The following is a 22,132-nucleotide window of genomic DNA, read 5'->3' as shown; positions in this document are numbered from 1 at the left end:
GAGTTGTTTCTAAGATACACGAAATAAATTTATATATATTCAAGAAATAATCGTTTAAAGTTGCAAGATTATTTATGTATTGTGTAAAAGGAAACAGAAGCCTCAAAATTTATTTCTTTCAGTTAAAACAAGAAAATGGTATCTTTGAACACAATCAGATAGATTGAAAATTACTTATTTCCAATGATAAAAAAGGATAACATATCGAGTTATCAATTTCAAAAGTATGATAGTCTAGAATCTCGAGTTTAGTGTAATTTAGTTAAATTATTTTCGTTTTGAAGTGACCAGAAGCTGTTTCAAAACGCTGTCGAAGAACTCAGCTAAGCAATGTATCCATAAACTTTAATGTTACATAGGTAATAAGACATTTGTTTCTATAAAATTAAATGCTCTCGCAATGCTACGGAGGTTCTTTTATTCTGATTATGAAGCAATCCGATTTCGAAGCTGAAATTCAGCCATTAGGCTGGCCACTGTGGCCCTGTAATCGTTTATATATTATCTAAATTTTAAAAATAATTTTGTAAGAAGTTACCAGGTCATCATTGCTACCACTGGTCCGATTTCTCTAATTTTTAATTCATTTTAAAAATTATGACATATACGTATTGAGTTTTAATATGTTATCAAAAGTCTCCTATCTCCCTTCTAACTTCCAAAAGAAATCTGAAAAACACAATCTCAGTGTGCTTTATTTATGACGTAAAATCTCCAAAGTGCTCCCCAGAATTAAATAATCACCGATTTCACCAATTTCCTTGGAAACTCATAATGGCTAGATATATCAATAATTGATTGCTGTCACCATTTCATTTTTGAGAGAAATCTTCAAAATATTGTTTCACAGCTTATTATTTATGAGACAAAGCCTAGACATAGTTCTCTACAAACAATTGGGTCCTCGACATCTGACCACGGTTCAAAATTCTTGTCCCCAAATGGAACTAGTGTTGCTTAAAAATGGGACGTTAATACAACTGAAGTGAAACCAATCATTGGTGCCAATTTGAATTTTATTTCATTTAATGTTAGGGCGTCTGAAGTCACCTATCCTCTACCGTCTTTCATTGCTGAAAAGTATCTCAAAATAAAACATTGATGCAGACCCCAGGGGCAACAACCCGCCATTCATTTCATTGTTTGTGAGCAAAGAAAGCATATCAGAATACTCTATGCTTAGTATGCCATTATGATTTTCATTTGACCTGCTAAGAGGTAGTTCGCCAATGTTCGTTGATGTGACTACTTCAATGCTGACTCAAATAACTGCTTACCAAAAGCAGTTTGTAAATATTGTTTTAATATCTTCTGTACTGAAGAATGTAGCATGTTAGATGAGATTTGATTTTGATGATTTGATGCAAAATTTTATACTAGTTCACATAATTTTCTCTTATAATTTGTCATTTGCTAAAATTATTAGATTCAGCACACGACCTGTTAACATTTTTATTGATAAATTGAATAGCTTATTTCCAACAACAAAAACAAAATGATGGAAAAATAAGGAAAATATATGATGCTTTAGTTAAATCAACCCGGGGGACAAATGTAGCATGAAATTTTCACTTTAGCTATAGTTATTTTCTTTCATATTTTTCTAAACACATTCAAAAATGCCCATTTTCTGCTAGCTTCGCAGTTTTGCAAAAAGAATTGAGTTTTAGTTTATATCTCTTTCCGTTGGTCAGATGTATTCGAAATTCGGTTTAAATATATAGACCATATGCTATATATTTAATTTTGTTTGCTGTGTTTTTGAATTATCGAGCTAAAAATAGAACAAAGGAAATTCCAAAAAATGTATTTTCCGAACTCAAGGAAATCTGAAACAAAGATATCCATCAAAATCTCAAGTTCAAAATTTTTTTATGGTTATAATATTTTCTCTATAAAAATAAAAAGAATTTGGAAAACTGTGTGATTTTCAGCTCAAAAAGCACCTCAATTGAAGGAATTCATCAAAACTTAGTTGCAACTGTGATTACAGACAACGCACGTATATAGTCAATAGGGAACCAACTATTATTCGGTTACAATTTCAATTAATTTTTTATCTATTATATTAATAATTGCGATTATGTATGTGTGTTTTGATATGCGAACTTTGTGTCATTTATTAGTATTATCAGCTGCTAGACTATTTATTACACAATTAGCTGATATATGGAATTTCTCAGGATTAAAATATTTTCCTGCCCAATATTTTTAAATGCAAAAATTATTATTTTTTTGTATAAATCATTATAATAAACGACATCTTTTTATTATTTGAAATTGTTTTTAATTAAAGCAAGAATATCGATTGAAACAAACGATTTTTTTAAAAAGAACCATGGCTTATTTATTTCCAAAGCAATAAACCAAATAAATAGTTATTCCTGATTCAATTTTTGATCATCTGTTCTTTTTAATGTTCTTTCAGAGTTCTGTTAACGTGTTCTGGAAACTACAACTTTATTTGCCTTTTTGTTCTTTTATAACAGGAAATATTGTTATATTACATAAATTGCCTTTAAAAACGAATAAAAAAAGGTGTCAAAATTATTTTAAGAAATAAAGCAGAAATATCAAAAAATAAAAGTAGAATATTTTGAAGTCTCACCGCTGTCTAGGTCCTACAGTTTTATTTCAAAATCATCTGAATCGATTGAGTTTTTCTTTAAATTTTGAGAAATTATTAAAAGTTTAAGAAAAAATAACACGGAAATGAAATTCATGTCAATTGGAGAGCGTAAAAATAATTTTAAGATGGTATTAAAGTATTTCTTTTGGAATAATTTGCACCGAAGATACTGAAAAGATGCGTCAACCTTTCGTTTCATTTCTAATCAAGTGAAAATTTAATTAACTTTTACATTTTGAAAAGTTAACAACATTTTTTTATTTGTCTTAAGGAATAAATATGCAAAATTTGGTTTCATTCATCCCAATTGTTTATTAAGAGATGTAGAGCAAGCATACATAACACAACCACAATGATTTTCATTTATATTAAGACATTTATTTTTGGCAACATGACATCATAAAGCCTTTTCGTGTAAATGATCAAATCATAAATTATATACTTTGTAGTTGATTCTCGTTTGCATAATTACGCGAAGATTTCTTTATTCTTTTCTTAACTTTTAGTAATACACAATATGCATAATAAGTAGCATATATTGAATCTTTGGAAACAAAAACAAAACATTTAGGCATCCACTTAATTGACTATTCTTTTATCATTTTTTGTCTCGTCATGTAACTGTTAATTTAATTTTTTCTGTGCGAATACGTGTAATAAGTAGAATGAGCCTCCTATGAGTCCATTACATTCTTTTAGGGAAAGTTTAGCATGACTGGCAGACGGAAGGACATAAAACAAAACTTTATCCTATATATAGAAGTACTCATTAATAAAATAGTAAAATTTCATTTATACTTGCAACAAAATATTACAAAATACATTTGTAATTATAATATAGCAAAATTAATTTGTAGTTAGATAATTAGTATTTATAAGGTGTATCTTGTCAATTGACGAGCATAATAAAAATCCAGCTTATATTTGAATATATTCTACTAATAATATTGAGAACCCTTCTTTTACTGTTTAAACTAATTGCTTTATGTTTTATTTTACATTTCTTCATATAATATTTTTAGACATTACACTAGATGTGTTAAAGGTTTAAAGATTAAGAGGCTTTTTTGTAATAGTTTTGAAACATTATTTAATATAATTTGAATAAGATTTTTAAAAAATTCCGTAAATTTAGTATTAAAATGTTTTAAAATATAGGAATTTGAACTTTAGTGTTAATATTATCACGAAAAACGTTATCACGCGTTGTTTATATTTTCAAATAGGTTTGACCCGTCAAATAATAAATTTAAAATCTTCAGATTAAACTTCCATTGAATTTCAAATTAAACTTTCATTCTCTCTTTTCAAGTAAATGCTTGGAAAGCAATTTCATTGCTTTAATCGTCTGCCTCGTTTGTATTAAAATAGTTGAAAAATAAAAAATAAAAAAAAAAGAAAGAAAGAATCATTCAGTTAAAAAAAAACAAAAAACGAGATGCAAAATGTGTCGTTATACGGTTGATGATGCAGTTATTTTTGTCTTGTTAAGTAGCGCCGCATCAATTGAATACTTTTCAGGCATGCCGGTTTGAAAATTAGTTTAGTATTTATGTAAATTAGTTATGTACTTTTTTCGAATTATGGCTCATACATAAATCAAACCCCATATTTATTTAATTCAGAAAACTTTGAATATCGGCCGATTTTTTGGTCTTAAATGAATCATTCTCCAGATAACTAAATCTAATTGCTGTCACATGTTAAAGGATGGCTATTAAATGCGATGAGTATGAAAGTTTATGTAAAAAAATAAAGAATTATGAAGAATATCTAATCCGAATTAAAACATGAGCTAATCATTTATACCAGACAAACTGGATTCGTAGATTCCGTGCCTTCTCCATTAACCATTTGACCGCTGTTTGTAAAAAAAAATTATGTTAATAAATGTCGTTCATTTTCAAAATGAGTAGCAAAAAAGTAATTTTTGAAAATATTAAATGTTATCTATTATATAAAAATATGCTACCGAAACAAAACCCATAATGAAAAAAAATGTAAAATCAAATATGAATATGAACGTAATCATTTCTTAAATGTTGCTTCATCTAAGATATTTTTTATGAAGGTGAAATGGAATAAATAATTTTGTTTCAGGTTTCCTTACCATTGTAAAAATGATAAGGGAGAAACCCTTATCAATAAATGATGTCATTTTCTATTTTAAGCGTGATAATGAAACGACAGAAGGAAAAATATAATAAGTCCGTAATTCATATAAAATTAATGTAACCTAATTATACCATGGAAATTTTATGGAAATATCTATATCTCTATTACAGATACAAATTTTGGCAAAGTTTTAAACTAAAACAATTTTTATTAATTATAACTTAATAAGATTACGATTCTTGGGAAATGGCGGAAATGTCTGATAGTAATTGTTATTTCATTAGATAAGAAAAATCATTAAATTCTGAAGGCATTCGTATCATAATAAATCCAGCAAACTCAAAAAACTCTCTACGTGACAGAGAAACATACACTTCAAGTTAATTAATGTTATCTGAAAGAAGCAAATGCATAATGTATAAAGTCAGATAATATTGTAAAAACATTGCTTTAGGAAAATTATCAGTGGAGAAAGATTTTGAAAAAGTGAAATAAAGAGTATGTGTTGGGAATAAGTATCATCCATTCGCCAATGTAATAATAATCTTGTTTACATTAATTGACTGTCCGTTGTATGAATTTATATTTAGTTCTTACAATTCTACGACGCATTTTTCGTCATGACAATAGCTGAAACCTTAAACAGAAGAATTTAGCTGCTCAGTTTTACAGGAATTTAATGTTGTTTTGTTCAATGGATTATTTTCAGAAGAAAATGAATTGCCAGGAAACATAACTGTCACCGTCAAAATCGTTTGGCAAAGTTGTTATTGCCATTGTCGAAATCAATTATCGTTTTGGTGGCAACTATAGTAATCGTGAAAAACAAAAGGTATTTGTTTGGAAGGAAGAAGAAAGGTTAAAAGGATTGCATGACAAGCATTTTTATATTGATCATGAATTAATAACTAATAATTTTTATTGTATAACGTTGATTATATTCTTTGATATTGTTTTTATTGCTGGAAAATTAAACATATACAAGCTGAAAATAATATATATTGATTTGAAAAATAAACCTAAATGTACTTATTTGAAATTAATCATACAGAATTCTGTGGTATATTATACGAAGTCATGGATACACAATTAGTTAATTTTGCTTGATAAAAATTCTACAATTAACTTTTTGTGTTTGTTTATATATATATATTCGATAAACGTTATAAAGATAATTTCATTTAGAAAACATACGGGTAAAAAAAACCCACAACGTAAACAAATAATTCTAACAATTTTTTAAAAAATCTGTTTTTAATATATTTAATGCATCTATCTATCTCTATATATGAATGGAAATATATGCCAAACCTTTCAAAAATATTATATCACAAAAAGGATTTTCACATTGTATTAAAACTTCAAATATTATATATTTAACGATACCAATTATATTTTCGTGCAAATTTTCCCATAATTTTAATAATTTTTTTAACATTTACTTTATAAAATACATTATAAAACATTTAACATTATAAAATAGCTGGTGAAATTTTGAACAATGCTTTCCTTATTAATAATTCAAGAAGCTAGAAAACCCAGTACTCTGCCTGAACGAATGGGTCGCCAGAGGTCATAAAGTTGCACAAGAGACATATGCTCTCCTATTATTGTATCTTTAAAAGAATTTTGTACTGTTTCAAGCAGTAATATTTCAATAATATGAATTTGAAACACATTTGTACATAACTTATAAATTAACATACATATTATTAATTTAACCTTTAAAATTTACTTTAATTTTTTATTGTTTCAGCTGAAAAAAGAAATTTCATTACCATAAATGAGCTTAAACGAATGTGGGGAACTATCGAAAAAGTTATTGCTATTTAAAAGAATTTTGACTTTTTCTGAAGGAGTATTTTGAGCCAGCAGCCAGCAAATGAGTGAATTAAAAGATGCCTATTTTACAGATACAACGCGACTCCATTCGTTTATTAAAAAAAATACAATTCACATACATAGTGTTCAAGCAGCAAATGCAATGTTCTTTTATGTTTAAATGCAATAAATAATTGTTTCATGAATTTTCATGTTTTGTAACGTAATGAGGGGTATTATTATATTATAGTACGCAGTAGATTTGTAGAACTAACTCAAGGAGTAATTGTTCGTGATGATATAGAAATTATTATTATTATTATTACTATTATTTGAAAATTAAAAAAAAAATTGTGTGGTTTTTTTTTAAATGTTCCCATCAAGCTACACTTATTACCCAGTTGATTTCAAATTTTATTCATTAAAAAGGAAAATTTATGCATTTAAGGGTTAAAAAGTAATTTATTTAGTACTCAAAACAATGGCAGAATAATCACACCTAAATTAACAATAATATATGAAAAAACAATGATGATATATTTGCAGTAATGGCAAAATCCATTTGTATTTCATTATAACAAAGAAAAATATTATTGTAAAATATACTTAAAAATATTTTTCAGCATATTGAAATTGAAGAAAAAAATCAGAATCTAACTGATGTCATATAAATGACAATTAAAAAAAATCCTTACAATTTAAAAGTTGCTTTTGTGTTGTAATATTTTTGGTAGTTGTAAAGAAAAAGCACTCAAATGTGACTTAATTTTTTAATTCATTAAATTCTTTTTTAAATGCTAAGTCCACATTTATTCAAAACATATTTGTGAAAATATTTCATCTGCTTTTTCAAAACTGGATAAAGCTGTGTGGCAGATTCAAAAGGCGTTTCTGAGAATGACTCCCATAAAAATCAAAAATAGATTAACAGAGGGGAAAACCCACATGTGGTGTTACTTTTGGACTTCTCTATTTCTCGAAGTCATTTATTACCATCGAGTTTTATGCGATTTCTGAGAAAATCTCAATTTAGATTTTTACATCTAGCGCAGTTGTTAGTCACGAATTCAAGTCCACTATTTTTAGGTAATTTTAGAAATCAATCCTGTTTGTAGATTTTATATTTAATTTTAAAAATCACTCACATTATATAAAAAATATATACGCTCTTCATATATAAAATATGTAAAGAGGTAGCATTGCAATCGACGAAAAATTCCACCTCGAGATCTTAAAGAATTTCCACGTTACAGTGCTATTTGAATTTGTAAAACACATTTTTGGCATTATTTCGGCTTTTCTAACTGTATCTATGATAGTTCAAAATCCCTTTGAGTTAGACAAAGGAAAATGAGTTCAGGTCTTTACATTTAATGAGTAGGTGTCTATCAAATGTTGAACGAAATCCACTCGCAGGAAGGTAGGAATGTAGGCTGTACAAGTACAAACGTGAATACGATAACAACAAATTGTATAGAGATAGACAAACAAAATTAAGTGCGCAGGCTTAGTATCTTAAGTGAAGATGCATATTCATTTTTTAATCGCATCCGTCAAGAGGTTTGATCATCCGTTTGCATTTACTTTCGCAAACATTAACATGCAATAACTCGAAAACGGAATTAGACAAATGAAACATTTTACACAATTTGATCACCTGAAATGTAGATTCTTATTTCATTTTAAATCTCATCTATCAAAAGATTGGCTATTTGTCAGTCTGCACATGATACAATTGTATACAAATTTTGTATGCGATCTATTAACTATAATTGTAATTCCATACCAAAATTCAGAAAACAGTTTCGGTTCCGGCTGAAAAAGAAAAATGCGTCCGAAATACATATTCATTTTTTTTTTTTTACCTACAGAAAACTATCATAAAACTTGGCTCTAAAAACTCGAAACTCTTAGTGTTTACAGTCTTACCTATAATGCAAAATTTTGTATGGGGGAAGGGGTGGCATAATACATTTATTTGAGAGTATTGGAGAAACTCTATGGGACCACTTTCACTGTTTTATTTTTATTGTTTTCCTATTTACATTTATATTACATGAAAAGCTACCAGACTAACATACTAAAATTATGTTCACAAGATACTGTAAACAAATGACATTTCCCATGTGCATTAGACAATCGAGGTAGGGAAAAAAAAATGAACTGAAAAAGAAAAGAAAAAAAAAGTTACTGAAATGATAAAAAAAAAAAGTGTTGCAGCACGGGTTTATTCTATTTACGATGCAAGTGTCGCCTCCTGAACTAAGGGTAGCGCGTCTTTCCTGTGATCTGGGTATCCCGGGTTCGAGTCCCAGTTCAGGCATGGTGGTTCTCTACCCTGTGAGGTGTGTGACAGAGCCCCCCCCCCCCTCGTGTAAAAAAGGGTTGTGAAGCGAGTGTCATCTTCATATGAACTAAAGTCAGACTTCTGCCTTCGGTGCTCAAGGGTCCTTACTCTCATAGTTTACTGCGCCCCTCTATCTCTGATTTCTTACTTCGTTTGAATTGGAGTTCAATCCAAGGAGGAGAAGCAGCAGCAGCAGCAGACACGATTTCGTCGAAGAATCGTCATGTAAGTAGGTCTGGTGCATGCTAAATCTGTCAGGGTCACATGTCTTCCCTCTGATGGGGTGTGGAAATTTGGAGAGAAGAGTGCCAGTTCAGGCGTCGTCCTCGTCATCTGACCGCGGTTCAAAATTACGAGGTCCGTCCCAAAATAACTCTAGTGTTGCTTTAAAATGGGACGTTTACACAGATAAACTAAACTAAACTCTCTAAAGATGTGAATCTACTGTCTTATTCATTTTTACTACACATGATGAGCATATTGAAGAATTGGAATCTTACAGGCTGCCGAAAGATCTACAGATTTATCGTCAACTCACTTGAAAAAAACAAGGGTGGAAGGGGTGCTTTCCCGTTTCTTAGTAAAAACCACCTTTTAAAAGGATTTTCAAATTTTTCTAGACCGTAATCTAATTTGTGCACCAATGCATGCATTAATGCGTAAACGAGTATGAAAACGTGGAATATCTCGTCATGTTGGGTTAGAAAACATGGATTATTGTTTAATATAGTAATAATTTATGCCAAGAGTTTGTGGTGTTTATTGGAGAGTGTGATATAATAATCTATCCCAAAAGTTTGTGGTGTTTATTGGACAGTGTATAAGCAACCCTTGTTGTTATAAATTTGGTAACGTACTAAACGAATGGGTAAGTTTTTTTCCTCGGGTTTTTTTATATTAATTAGTATTTTAACGTAATGTATTTTTAATATTGGAGAGGATACATTTCTCGGAGAAATGCTGTTTGAATTGTATTTTTAACTTTATTAGTTGTTGAGATATAATTTTTTAATATGGTAAAGGGGATTCGTTTTCTATTCTAAAATTTAATCGTTACATCCGTTTATATAAATTAGTATTTTAGCATAATGTATTTTTAGTATTGTAGAGGGTACATTTCTCGTTGAAATGCCGTTTGAATTGTGTTTTTAACTTTATTAGTTGCCGAGATATAATTTTTGAAATTAAGTTCATCCTTCCAAAAAAAAAAAAGTTATATTTTTGAGATTTTTTTTCAATTTCTACTTTATAGCGTAGTAACTCAAACACTATTGACCCGATTTTAATTTTGTGAAAAATTATCTACATAATAATCATTTTCGTATCTATCTATACTCGATGCATTGATTTAGAATCATTTTAAAATGTGCATGATTTTTTAAAAACAGTTTACTTTTTTTGTCACCCATTGGCTAACATATATAAATATTGATATGTTTTTCTTATTGGTAATATAAGCTGTTTTTTTCTTTCAACGGCTTGCTTTTTATAATAGTGTGTCTTTTTTTTTTGTATCAAGAATTGAACTTACTTGATAGAGAGATGGTGAAACGCACATTACTTAGTTTAATAATATTAATATATATGTTATGCTGTTATTATGCTTGTTGATTTAACGTTATATTTATGAATACTAATGTTATATATTAAATTAGTAAATAACCATTGAGAAATGTAATTGTAATGTTTTACCTATACTAAAATACTGAATATTTTTGGCCATTGACTTGTGCGTCATTACATGTGGTAACGTAAAATATAATCAAAATAAAATCTGCAGTTTCTATAGCATTTTGACGGCATAACTGTTTTGCCCGTATGCCATACGTGTATCGATTTATCGAATTTCGATAGTTGCAAGCAACAAGTAAACCATTCATAACGATTATAATTCAATATTAAAATTACTTTGATTACATAGATAAGTCAAGTATACAACGGATATCCATTTGAATCAAAATAAGAAAATATTCCCAAAATAGAAAGTGTCATCTTATTAGATAGAAAATAAAATAAAAGAGTAAAGTGGTTAAACACCACAAGAACGAAAAATATGTTCAAAGACGAACTAATAATAAATAGAATAGAATATAGTCTATATAAATAAAATTTTAACACCACGTATTCCCGAAGAATTCCAAGCCGATTCCGAAGCCGAGACCTTACCACCAGGCCACCGCAGCCTCGTTTAAGTGACTAGATTATCTCCCACAGTTTTAGTACACCAACTTGACTCTGTATCGTATTTCGCCGATAAAATCTTAAGTAAATCCACTCTTCTTTTCTTGTTTTTTTCATATCATAAGTAAATTTTAAAATTACCATGCACTTTAAGTTTTTTTTCCCTCACGCACAATCACTTGCTAAATTATTTCACTGCTTGTTATTACTTAATCCAATTGCAATACTTGTAAGAACTTTGTGTTCAAGTACTCTGTGAATCTTCTTGTGAAACGGCAAGATACAAGAATGAATTAGAAATAGTTTAATTTTGAGGCTGCTGTTAAATAATTCCAAATAAAAATTTTAGTTGAACAATCTAATTAAAGTGGTTAAAGTTAGAACTATAAGAAAATACTGAAGATTATCTTTAGCCTGTATGAAAATATGCCAACTTTAAATTTACAGTTTCCTACAGACGCTTGCCCATTGTGACATAAATCCTTTTCTTAATTTGTTTCCATAATGAATACTAATGTAGGAACGAAATGTGTCTAAACTTAGAATGAAATATATTATTTCAATATAAAAATGCAAAAATTCAATTGTTTTATGAAATATTTTATTTTCAGTACTATATAAAATATACAAACAACACATGTTAATTTCCAGAATTCATTTTATAGAGAAAATATAACCTTATATTATTTGATTTGATTGCTATAATAGAAATACCTCTTTTGTAAGAAATAATTTATAACATATATTGCAGTACATATTACATGACTTTAAAAAGCACTGGACGGATACATATGTATGTATATAATATATTATAAATTATAAATTCATATTTAAATGTAAAAATTTATACAACAGTCACTATTAAAGATTTATTGAAAGAAGGAAGCAAACTATATTGGCTACAGGACATTGCAGTTACGAGTTTTAAATTTATTGCATTTAACTGAAATTAAAAATATATTTTCAAATGAAATATTTTATAAAATAATTTGTAGACAGTGTGGTCCTTAAATTAATGCTGATGCAAATTTAAGGGTGATGGAAAACTAAAATAGGTAAGTGGTAATGTACGTACAGAAATAGCAAGTTGAGGTGATGGCAATTGTTGTAAACAATCTTGAGCAATATGCACCACTGCATAAAATAAAATTTTATACCTAAATTAATCCATACAAGCAGCAGATACCATTTATGCCAACATTCAATTAACTAGGGTGAATCTATGGCACAAATTAGCACTTGAACACTACACCAGTTGAAAAAATAACAATGGAGAATCTTTGTTAGCATGTTATCTCATGCCATGTGAATTACCATTCATCAAAAATGTGAATAATCGGTGTTAAATGTTTGTATTATCTCTTCCATAGCTCTCTACCACCTCAATAGGCTGTTTCCACAACAAAATCTATTTTTCTTGTACAACTCTATTTGCCACTATATTTGCATCAGTTATTATAGCATCTCATTTAAATTAAAAAAAAAAAAAGTCTGAAGAAATATCATACTACATTTTTCATTTAATTATAAATATATACATCAATATTTTGAACAAACATTACATAAAGTATATACTTAGTGAAATTCCATAAGCATATTAATAGAATTTTTATCAGTTTCAAACACTGTAAATATTTGTAAGTTTCATAAAATATATCAGTGCATATAAAGTTTTTAAAAAAAAGTATACAGCAAAATTCACAAGTTTTTTTTTCTTTTGCAAAAAGTACAAAAACACCAGGCATAATTTTTAACACATTTTAAGATTTTTAAAAAATGATGTACAAACTAATTTTCAAATGTACTCCTTAATCCTATACAATCAAACAAACAAGCACATGTGAATATACAGGATATGACTAGACTTTAAACTTTAGAAATAAAGAACAGTCCTTTTCATAAAAGCATTGCACATTTGAAGCTGCTTCTTTCATAGCTGATCGATTGAACTTTACAGTTAAACTTTTTTTAAAACCTAAATCAACATATTAATGGTTTATTACTTTTCTTTTTATTTTAAATTTTAGTAACTTCGAGAAAAAGGTATATGTTTATATTGATTTATTTTTTGGTATATGCATTATAGGAACATATTTAAAATAATAAAATTCTTGAAAATTAGCTGTAATTATTTTAATACTCAAAAATAAAAGCATTTGATTACTATAAAAGATTTTATAATGTTACTGAATTTCAAATAGACATAACGTTAAAATTTATTATGTCACAGGATTTGTCAAAAACACAGCATAACAGTTAAATAAACAATTAATATTTCAATATATTATAAAAAATAATTAAATAAATTTGAGTTTATTTAATAATGATTTTAATAATTCAATGTAAACATGCATTGTAGTCCAAATATCTTATAATAAATAGAATTTGTACTTTTTACAAATATATTTGGTAACTAGGCTGACATATTTTTTTGATCGATTCTATCTGCAGTCTTGTTCAGCTCAGCGGGCACAGGCAGCCGCCTAGTCAGTGGTCTGTCTCTGAATTCGCGATTCGCGGGAAGAAAAAAAAAAAAAAAAAAAGAAGACATGTATAATTCTAAACATAAAAGATACAATGCTATTGCAGTATATAGAAAAGAAAGTTTGCACAAGTACAAATAAAAATTCTACAATTAAAATTCAAAATTACATTTACAGACAAAATGTACATCAATAGTAGACATGAGAAAAATTCTAAAATAAATTTGAAGAACTATCTAAGTTCAATATGCATCTCATATTTTCAGAAGGCATTGTTCATTGAGTAACTGCTTTAACATGTATAATTGACTATAATAAGCATTCCTTGTTATGTGTTATGACTACAAACAATGCTACGCGAAACATGCAAACAATCATCCAAAAAACAAAAGTGATGTATAACTAACTATAATGAACATTTCCTGCTATAGCTACAAAGAATAATATAAAAAAGATACAAAGAGCCTCTCTACAAGAATGCACATATTGAAGTTAATAAATATCTTGAATAAAAGTGATATGCCATTGCATTTTTATTTGCACATAACCACTATGTCCATTAGCAACTTCGGTATAATAAAACTAAACAAACTAATTCTTAAGGCACATTTTTTTTTTTATTGTTCTAAAAAGCAGAAACTTTTTCATTTTCGACTTTTTAATCTTTAATTTACAACTCATCATAATAAATTTTAATTTATAGAAGAAATCAAAATGCTACTTCCATCAAATGAAAATGAAATCAACCAATTAATAAATAATTAAGTATTGAAAGCATTAAATTACTATATTGCTATATAGAGTAAACAAATAGGCAAAATTTATCAAAAGTTAAACAATTCAGAAATAAAGGTAAAATTAATTTCAAAATTCCATCTTGTGATAATTGTAGCAAGGCTAGTTAAATTAAAGAATGCATAACATTTTGGACGGATTCTTTTTTTCAATACCGCTCTTGTCTTACCAAGTTTGGATTTAAGTTCAGTTTTCAGAACAAGCTACAGACAATTCTTAGCAACGGGAATTTCATTTAAAAGAAACATTTAATATGTCTCAAGCTAAATACATATAAATAAATTAATTAAATAAACACTTACTAATAAAATTAATTATTAGTAATATTGTCTATTCATTTAATTAAATTATAGTAATCGCATAGTAAAAAATGAACATTGGTGAAAAGTGCAGTTTATCACAACAATCACAAAAGCCAGGGAAGGAAATTAAATTTCGTTTTCCGCTGCGTTTCCGTTGTTTGGCATTTTCAAATTATCATTTCTTCATTTTCCATATCATCAAATGTGTTGCTGAAGTCATCTTGTGGAATGTATTCTGATTCATCTACATTACCTATAAAATAAAAAATTTACACATTTATAAATAACATAAAGTAATGTTCAAAAGTCAATAAATATATTAAACATATTCTTTAAAAATCAACGGAACCAAATTTTATTTGTCTATGTTGTTAAATGTTGTAGTCACCGGGTTCCCTTTTTTTTGAACAGATGAACAGATAGACTTCCTGGGATGGATTTCGTTCAAAATTTGATAGAAATATGAACGTTTGGTGTAAAGACCGTGTACCAATTTCATCCACTTAGCTCAAAGCATTTTTGTGTTATCGTATTCCCAAACAGACAGATGTATGCGAAAAAGACAAAAATATCGATGACGCAGCTTTATGTCACACTGTCTTGAAATTTATTTGCCAAATAAATTTTAGGATAGTATAAAATTTTATTTTACATTAATCTTTATGTTACAAGTCTTTATTTTGGAAGATGTCATCCGTAAAAATAGTCAATACGCAATGAACAAGGAAAAATAATAAAAATTAAAATGAAATTAACGATTGCAAATTTCAAGTTATCCTGTGAGAACATTATTATTTTTAAGTCATTATTTGTCTTAATTAATTTAAGCCATTAACCAGTTTAAACCGGTTTGAAACAATCACGAGACTCTCTCTCTCTCTCTCTCTCTCTCTCTCTATATATATATATATATATATATATATATATATATATATATATATATATATATATATATATAATTTTTTAAATTTTCATTTTCAATTTTTCTAGATGGCGAACAAAATTTCGGAGCTCGACCGATTTTGAGATGTAATAACAGCTATGATGTGATAGTTCTACGTCAACCTTTTAAAAACGCATCTACTGTCAAAGAAGCATACGTAATAATAAAGCAATAAAACATGATGAAAATTGCCATTTATGCTTCATTGCTTACGCGATACCGAACTTCAAAACCCCTAACCAAAACAACAGCATGTTTTCACATGATAATAAAGATTCATTGCATCATAAAATGTTTACTTTTACTGTTAAAGATGTAGACCATTGCTGTAAAGATGTAGGGATATTAAAGAAACATCAGCATTCATATAAAACTCTTGGAGTATTCTTCTAACAATGCCTCTCCCCCCCCCCCCTTCTAGAAAACTTCCAATAGGAAACATTGAACTGAAAAAATATTTTTCAACTCACTAAACATGGGAAAATCCCAATCTGAGAGGTCTTGTCTCTAGAGAAGTGATTCAAGACTCCGACCTGAATGTGCCATGTGTATTCGGTCTTCATGTGTAAAGAAAAGATCAATGTCGATGAACAAAGTCATTTAGAATAATTTACATGTCAAAAAACTTATTTTGGAAACAGGACATGAAGTAATGATTCCAATAAAGTCAAATATGTTCCAATAAAGTCACAGTTTCTCGATAACATTTTTCCTTCCTTTCTTTAGCATTCAGAGACTACCCTACCATTCCTTGTACGAAGTTCTTCGGAATTAAAACAACTAGTTAGAACGAAGCGCCCAACTAAATGTATTCGTTTTGCTTATCTTCGATTAATTTGCATGCCATTCGACAGAGAATTCTTGTAATAGTTCTTCTTGAAGTCTTTAGGACTTCAGGAAGAACTGCCCCCCCCCCTTCATCCTTCGACTCTTTTTTAGCATTGCCCATTTGTCCACCCTTTGCTTTTTTTAGCACTGCCCGATTTTATACCACCGGGTGGAGGTATGAGGATGAGAAGCTTCTGGCATGGCGGTTAGGTACAGAAATGGCGTGTGACCGATTACTAACACCGATGAAAAGATGTGGTTCTCACGAGAAGGGTTGTACCGAGACCGGTGATGATCCTTAGGAATCGACCTAGATCCCGCTAATGCTGACGAAGCGTTCCGGTCGTTCAGATTACCTCAAGGAGGGTCGGAGTAGTCAATGTATACTTGTACAGCTTGGGTCTTGTAGCAGGATTTGAAACATTACTTACTGAGCGATTCTGCTAACATACATAAGAAAAATTCTGACTACAAATAATTTACATACTAAACAAAATTACTAAACTAAAGCAAAATTCTGAAATTTATAAACAAGGTCTACTTCGTCACACACACACACAAATAAAAAAAAATCGTCAAACATAAACAAAATCCACCATGTTAGATGGCTACAAAAAAAAAAAAAATGCCTATTAGATTGTTATAAATTTGCCAATATTATATTATTCGCCAAATGTAATTGCAAAAAAAAAAAAAAATCACTTCCGGAACTTGCACTGCATTCTAGAGGTTTTTTTTCAAAATATATTTGAAATGAAGTCTTACCATTCGAATAATCCTCTGGCAAACTAGCCTGGGAAGCGGATGTTGGACGAGTAGTGCTATTATCGACATATTTACAGCCTTCAGGAAGAGACAGGTCATCCATTTCATTAGCGTTGAATCTTGCAGCTAAATCATTATAAGAAATAAATTCATTTAAAATTATACATAAAAATTTTCAAAATGTGAATGAACTTCAAGAATAAAATCAAACACAGTACATGCAAGAGTATCCGGCCTAGTTTTCCTTTATCGTAATTAAACGAGGAAGGCAAGGCTTGCATTGACAACATTGCAGGCGTCTGCTTCGATCATCTTACGTGTTGTGTACAAAATGCAAGTTGTGAGAGGAAAAGAGCAGCGTTCGGCTCGTTGTCTTTGTTTTGTCAGTGTGAAACGGAAATCAGTTATTGATGCTATTCGTGACTATAATTGCACAGTACGTACAGTATTCGTAAATTGTTTGCTTTTTTAAGTGTACCACAGAGGAAATTTCAAAATGGGTAATAACAGAAAAAAAGTTGTAATGACTATGGAGGAGATATTACGCGCTACAAAGCGACTAGACTGGTGTAACGGCAAAAACCAACAACTGCTCCTATGATTTACACACATTCTACTTGGCTTGAGTCAAATGGAGGACTTAGTACTCAATAAAGAGCGAGAAAATACGTATTATAACAGTGAGTTTTGGTATAAAAACTTTGTCTTCTGGCTTTGGTGGGGAAAGAAATGAGTTCATAGAACTTCGCCTATCCGGGGTTGTTGTTGTTGTTGTTGTTTTTGTTGTCCGGCCAACCCTTCCACCACATTAGGCCGGATACTCAGGAGTGTACTGTAGATTATTCAAATAATTCTAAAAATCTAATAATAAAAATAATAATCTTACTATCGTATGGAGAATCGGTTAGCGCAAGCGAGGTGTTTTTCATGATTTTGTCTACCACAAGTGTTATATGCTTCTTCAGTTTCGAAATATCTTTCAGAGGTTCCATCTTCGCTTCGGGGAATTTCGTTTCGTCGCCCTTTCCCAGACAGTGCTTCAACAAATAGATCAGAGCAATATTCACTTTTTCTTCCCAACCCTGGCAAAAAAAAGAGAAACCATTAAATTAAATACAAAAACATATTATGAATAAAAAACCAAAAAGGAAATAAAATTTAAATATTTTAACACATTAGCCTTTCTTATTTATACAATGGTCCTTCATTTGAGCGCAAATAATGATCAAATGAATAGAAATTCCGACAACATTAAATTTTATGATAGCATCGTCAAGCTTGAAATTTTCTTTGGTGATAGTTTGCCAAATCAATTTATTTAAATTGATAATTTTGGCAATCTTTTATATTTGGCGGTGGGGGAATCTGGCGAGAATTGTACATAAATCTCACTAAAATTCCGTTTGATTGTCTCCTATCTCTACTACTAATAAAAAAGATGAATGTGCATGTGTGTGTGCTTTGGTGATCTATAGGTCCTAGATATAGTTTTCATTAAAAAAAATCCGTAAATCTCTCGTCGAAGCTATCAGGAAAGTAACACAATAGATTCATGACGTCATCGTAGAATGCAGATTCCATTAGTGAGATATATCATGTTGTGGTCAAGGGTAGATTTTCTATAATGCAGATTAGGGAGATAGCTACCTGGCAAGAATAACTGGATTGAGAAAGGCGTGTCTTTTAGAAACATTATTAGCTTGGCTGTTAAATAAAAAGTTTAACTTCTTTAGATTATAAAATGTTAAGGCTATAATATAGTTATTACAATGAATAAATAAAAGTAATCATTAATGACATAATTATATTGTAATATTAATCAGTTACTAATTCTTTATTTCACATGCGATTTTGCCATTGCTGCAAAATAATTCTACTTTTATATCCGTTAGAGATTTATTATTTCTTTACCGTTTACCATTTAAAAATGCATTCTTTTATTTACAAATAAGGAAATCATTAAATAATTATGTTTCATTTTTCAAGAGTTTCATTATTTCAATCATTTTTTCAATATTATGCATATCAAATAAATATTTTTGCATAAACATTTTGATTATATCAAAAATGTACTGACATGAGAAACTATATCGATTAGTAACTAAACGATGATCCTCATAATGTGCACTGCTTTATTTTTTGAACTATGAAAAATAAATGTTATTTTCATTGCACATGTATTCGCTTTAAAATATTAATTAAAGGAAATTTATATGAAATTCATTAAAAATTAATATAAATAAAACTATTTAAATGACTTGCGATTTTAGTAACATGCAATCAAAACTAAATGTTTCCAGCCTACACATTCAAGTATATCGCCTATGGCCAATAAAATCTTAAATGGATGGTGAAACTTTATTACTCCGCTATTTTACAGTTTGATGGTAGGATTTGTTTTGAAAGCATTCACTGAATTTTAAAGTGAACGTCTACTCAGAAAATAATTTTCTGCACTACACAGTAAAACATCATCTAAAAAGGTATGAACTAAACATTATTTTAATACATTCTAATTTATTTTCAATTGTATAATAAATTTTATTATTAAACCCAAGAAACATTCGAATATTTATTTTGAAAAAAACGATTAAAAAAAGTCCTTAAAAAAATAGGTGGGACAGATGTGGGCCCAGCGACCCCTCAAAGGGTTAAAGGACGAAACATCTCAATCTTGGAAAGTTTTGAGGCAACTATCAAGAAATTCTAATAGATATGACAGAAAAATGGTATATTCATACACAAAAGAAATAATTTTCGCGAGAATTCTTACCTGATAGGAGTCAGAATTAACAGCAGGAGAAAAGCAAGCCGTCAGATACATCCACTCATCTTCTTTCATGCCGATGGTGACTTTGATGAGCAAAAGAATTAAATTTGTGGCGGCACTCAGAGCGCAGCAGCTACTTTCCAGGGCCTTCAGGTGCCTGTCCATAGTTTCAGTGACAGACATGATCTGAGGATTCAATCCAATTTTTAATTTAATTCAATTCAATTTTAATTTAATTAATTAATTCGAATGCAAAACATAAGACAGTGGGCATGGCATCAAAATACAAAACTGATTTGGAGCATTTAAACACATTTGGTTTAGTTATTTAAATTAACGTCTCGTTTTAAAGCAACATTTGGACTACTTTGGGACAGACCTCGTAATTTTGAACCATGGTCAGATGACACCTAAGTTGATACCCCCCTCTTCAAACTTCCACACCACACTAGCGGGTGAGCGTTTGGCCAAGGCGGATTTAACGTACACCAGACTCGCTTAGACAATGGTTCTTCAGTGAAATCGGGTCTCTAACCTGAAACCCCCTGGTTCTGAAGCCGAGACCTTACCACCAGGCCACCGCGGCCCCTTTAAACACATTTGGAACATTTAAACTGTGATGGGAAAAGTGATAGCAGAATATTTCATATTTAAAATTTGAAAATTTAATTTTTAATGTGGAAGAAAAATTTTTATCTATGGATTTCTGTGTTGAATACTCACTTGACGATGAGTTGCTTCTAACAAAGTGTCTAAATTATTCAGAGGAGAAGGTGTGCTGTCTTTTAATTTTGTGAGGAGTCTTTTCTGTACGACTCGAAACTGGAGGGATCGGTGAGCAATCAGATCTTCCACTTCTTGGATCACTTGACGATTCTGGAATGAAACAGAATAAACTAGGGTAAGTGAATTGTCTAATGAAACTGGGTAAGAACGAAAACGTCCAATTATCTGCCAAGCATGCGAAAATCGCAAACGCGGCAGATGCTTGCCATTTTGAATGGCCACAAAAATTGCATTAAAAAAAAAACTTGTCAGAATCATCATATTTAGCAAGAAATTTTTCAAATCGTGAATTACATGAACAAAGAAATACATATAAATAAAACCTAAGGTAAATGAATGATCTTATACAACAAGTAAATGGGTTATATTCAAGAAAAATGTTACTTCATTTGGCGAAAAACCCTTCATACCAGAGGGAATAGTCTCCCCAAAACTTGATATTGATTATTAAATTGATGATTGATATTGATTATTAACCCCATTGATTATTAAAGATAACTAAATGAGTAACAATAAAATTTCAAAATTCTAATTAACAAAGTCTGATAAAATTATGAAAATAAAATGAAAATTATAAAAATATTTTCTTAAACAACTAACAAATATTCATTTAATACAAAAGGTAAAACCATAATAACCTCATGCCGTACTTTGACGAGTCCAATACGTGATAACAATTTTGGACTAAACATGAATATCACGAACCACAATGCCAATCGTGAATGTGACAATTCACACTCTCGGAATGAAGAACTGGACCGTATGTACTGCTTAGTTGGTGTCTTCGTAGTTTTAGGTTTTATTTAATTATATACAATATACATATGAATAATCCATATCAATTGCATTATTAATTGTTGGTATAATGTAGCTTTAAACAAAGAACACATAATCAGTTATAATTTAATTTTATCAATTGTTTTTTTACAATATATTATTTGTTTTTAAACGAAACGTTGCTATATTTCTTCTGATAACGCCCCACTGGATGATTCTCAAATGACTGGCCTTTCATTATTTACTGGTTGCTCTTAGTTGTTGTTGGCTCACGAGGGATATTGCTTATATTTAATTCCAGTTAAATTATATACATATATTTTTATGTGCATGACTCTACCAAATTGTGTGGCATTAAAAGTCTTATTATTTTAATTGCCTTACATATGTTCTTTCATTGCATACATGAACCATCCTAATGAAAACCAGTTTTATGATATGATAGTGCAATTAAAAAATGTAATGTTGCGATTCATTTATCTTCCAAATTTTGCGATATTGTAACTTTATTTCTTTATTAGTTTTGCAAGTGTTTTAGTTCTTTTTCACGCCTTTTCTACACTTCTAGCTTACTTTCAACTTTCACTTTA

At 29.5% G+C, this 22,132-nt stretch overlaps 1 protein-coding gene across 2 annotated transcripts in view; it reads right to left on the bottom strand.

Annotated features, from left to right (window-relative positions):
- Positions 1-11,862: 11,862 nt before the first annotated feature.
- Positions 11,863-22,132, bottom strand: part of LOC129961973 (protein PTHB1-like) — a 33,840-nt gene continuing 23,570 nt past the window's right edge. For both annotated transcript variants that reach the window (XM_056075624.1, XM_056075625.1), the window contains 5 exons: positions 20,703-20,855; positions 19,983-20,165; positions 18,096-18,291; positions 17,210-17,335; positions 11,863-14,926 (listed from right to left, as the gene is read on the bottom strand). In XM_056075624.1, the coding sequence (XP_055931599.1) occupies positions 14,841-14,926; positions 17,210-17,335; positions 18,096-18,291; positions 19,983-20,165; positions 20,703-20,855 (744 nt within the window). In that variant the 3' untranslated portion in view covers positions 11,863-14,840. The remainder of the gene's footprint in view (positions 14,927-17,209; positions 17,336-18,095; positions 18,292-19,982; positions 20,166-20,702; positions 20,856-22,132) is intronic.

This window comes from Argiope bruennichi, chromosome 2, assembly GCF_947563725.1.
Source record: "Argiope bruennichi chromosome 2, qqArgBrue1.1, whole genome shotgun sequence".
Classification (NCBI taxonomy): Eukaryota; Metazoa; Arthropoda; class Arachnida; order Araneae; family Araneidae; genus Argiope; species Argiope bruennichi.
Note: the sequence above shows the minus strand (reverse complement) of the source record. Positions and strands in the feature narration are given on the sequence as shown.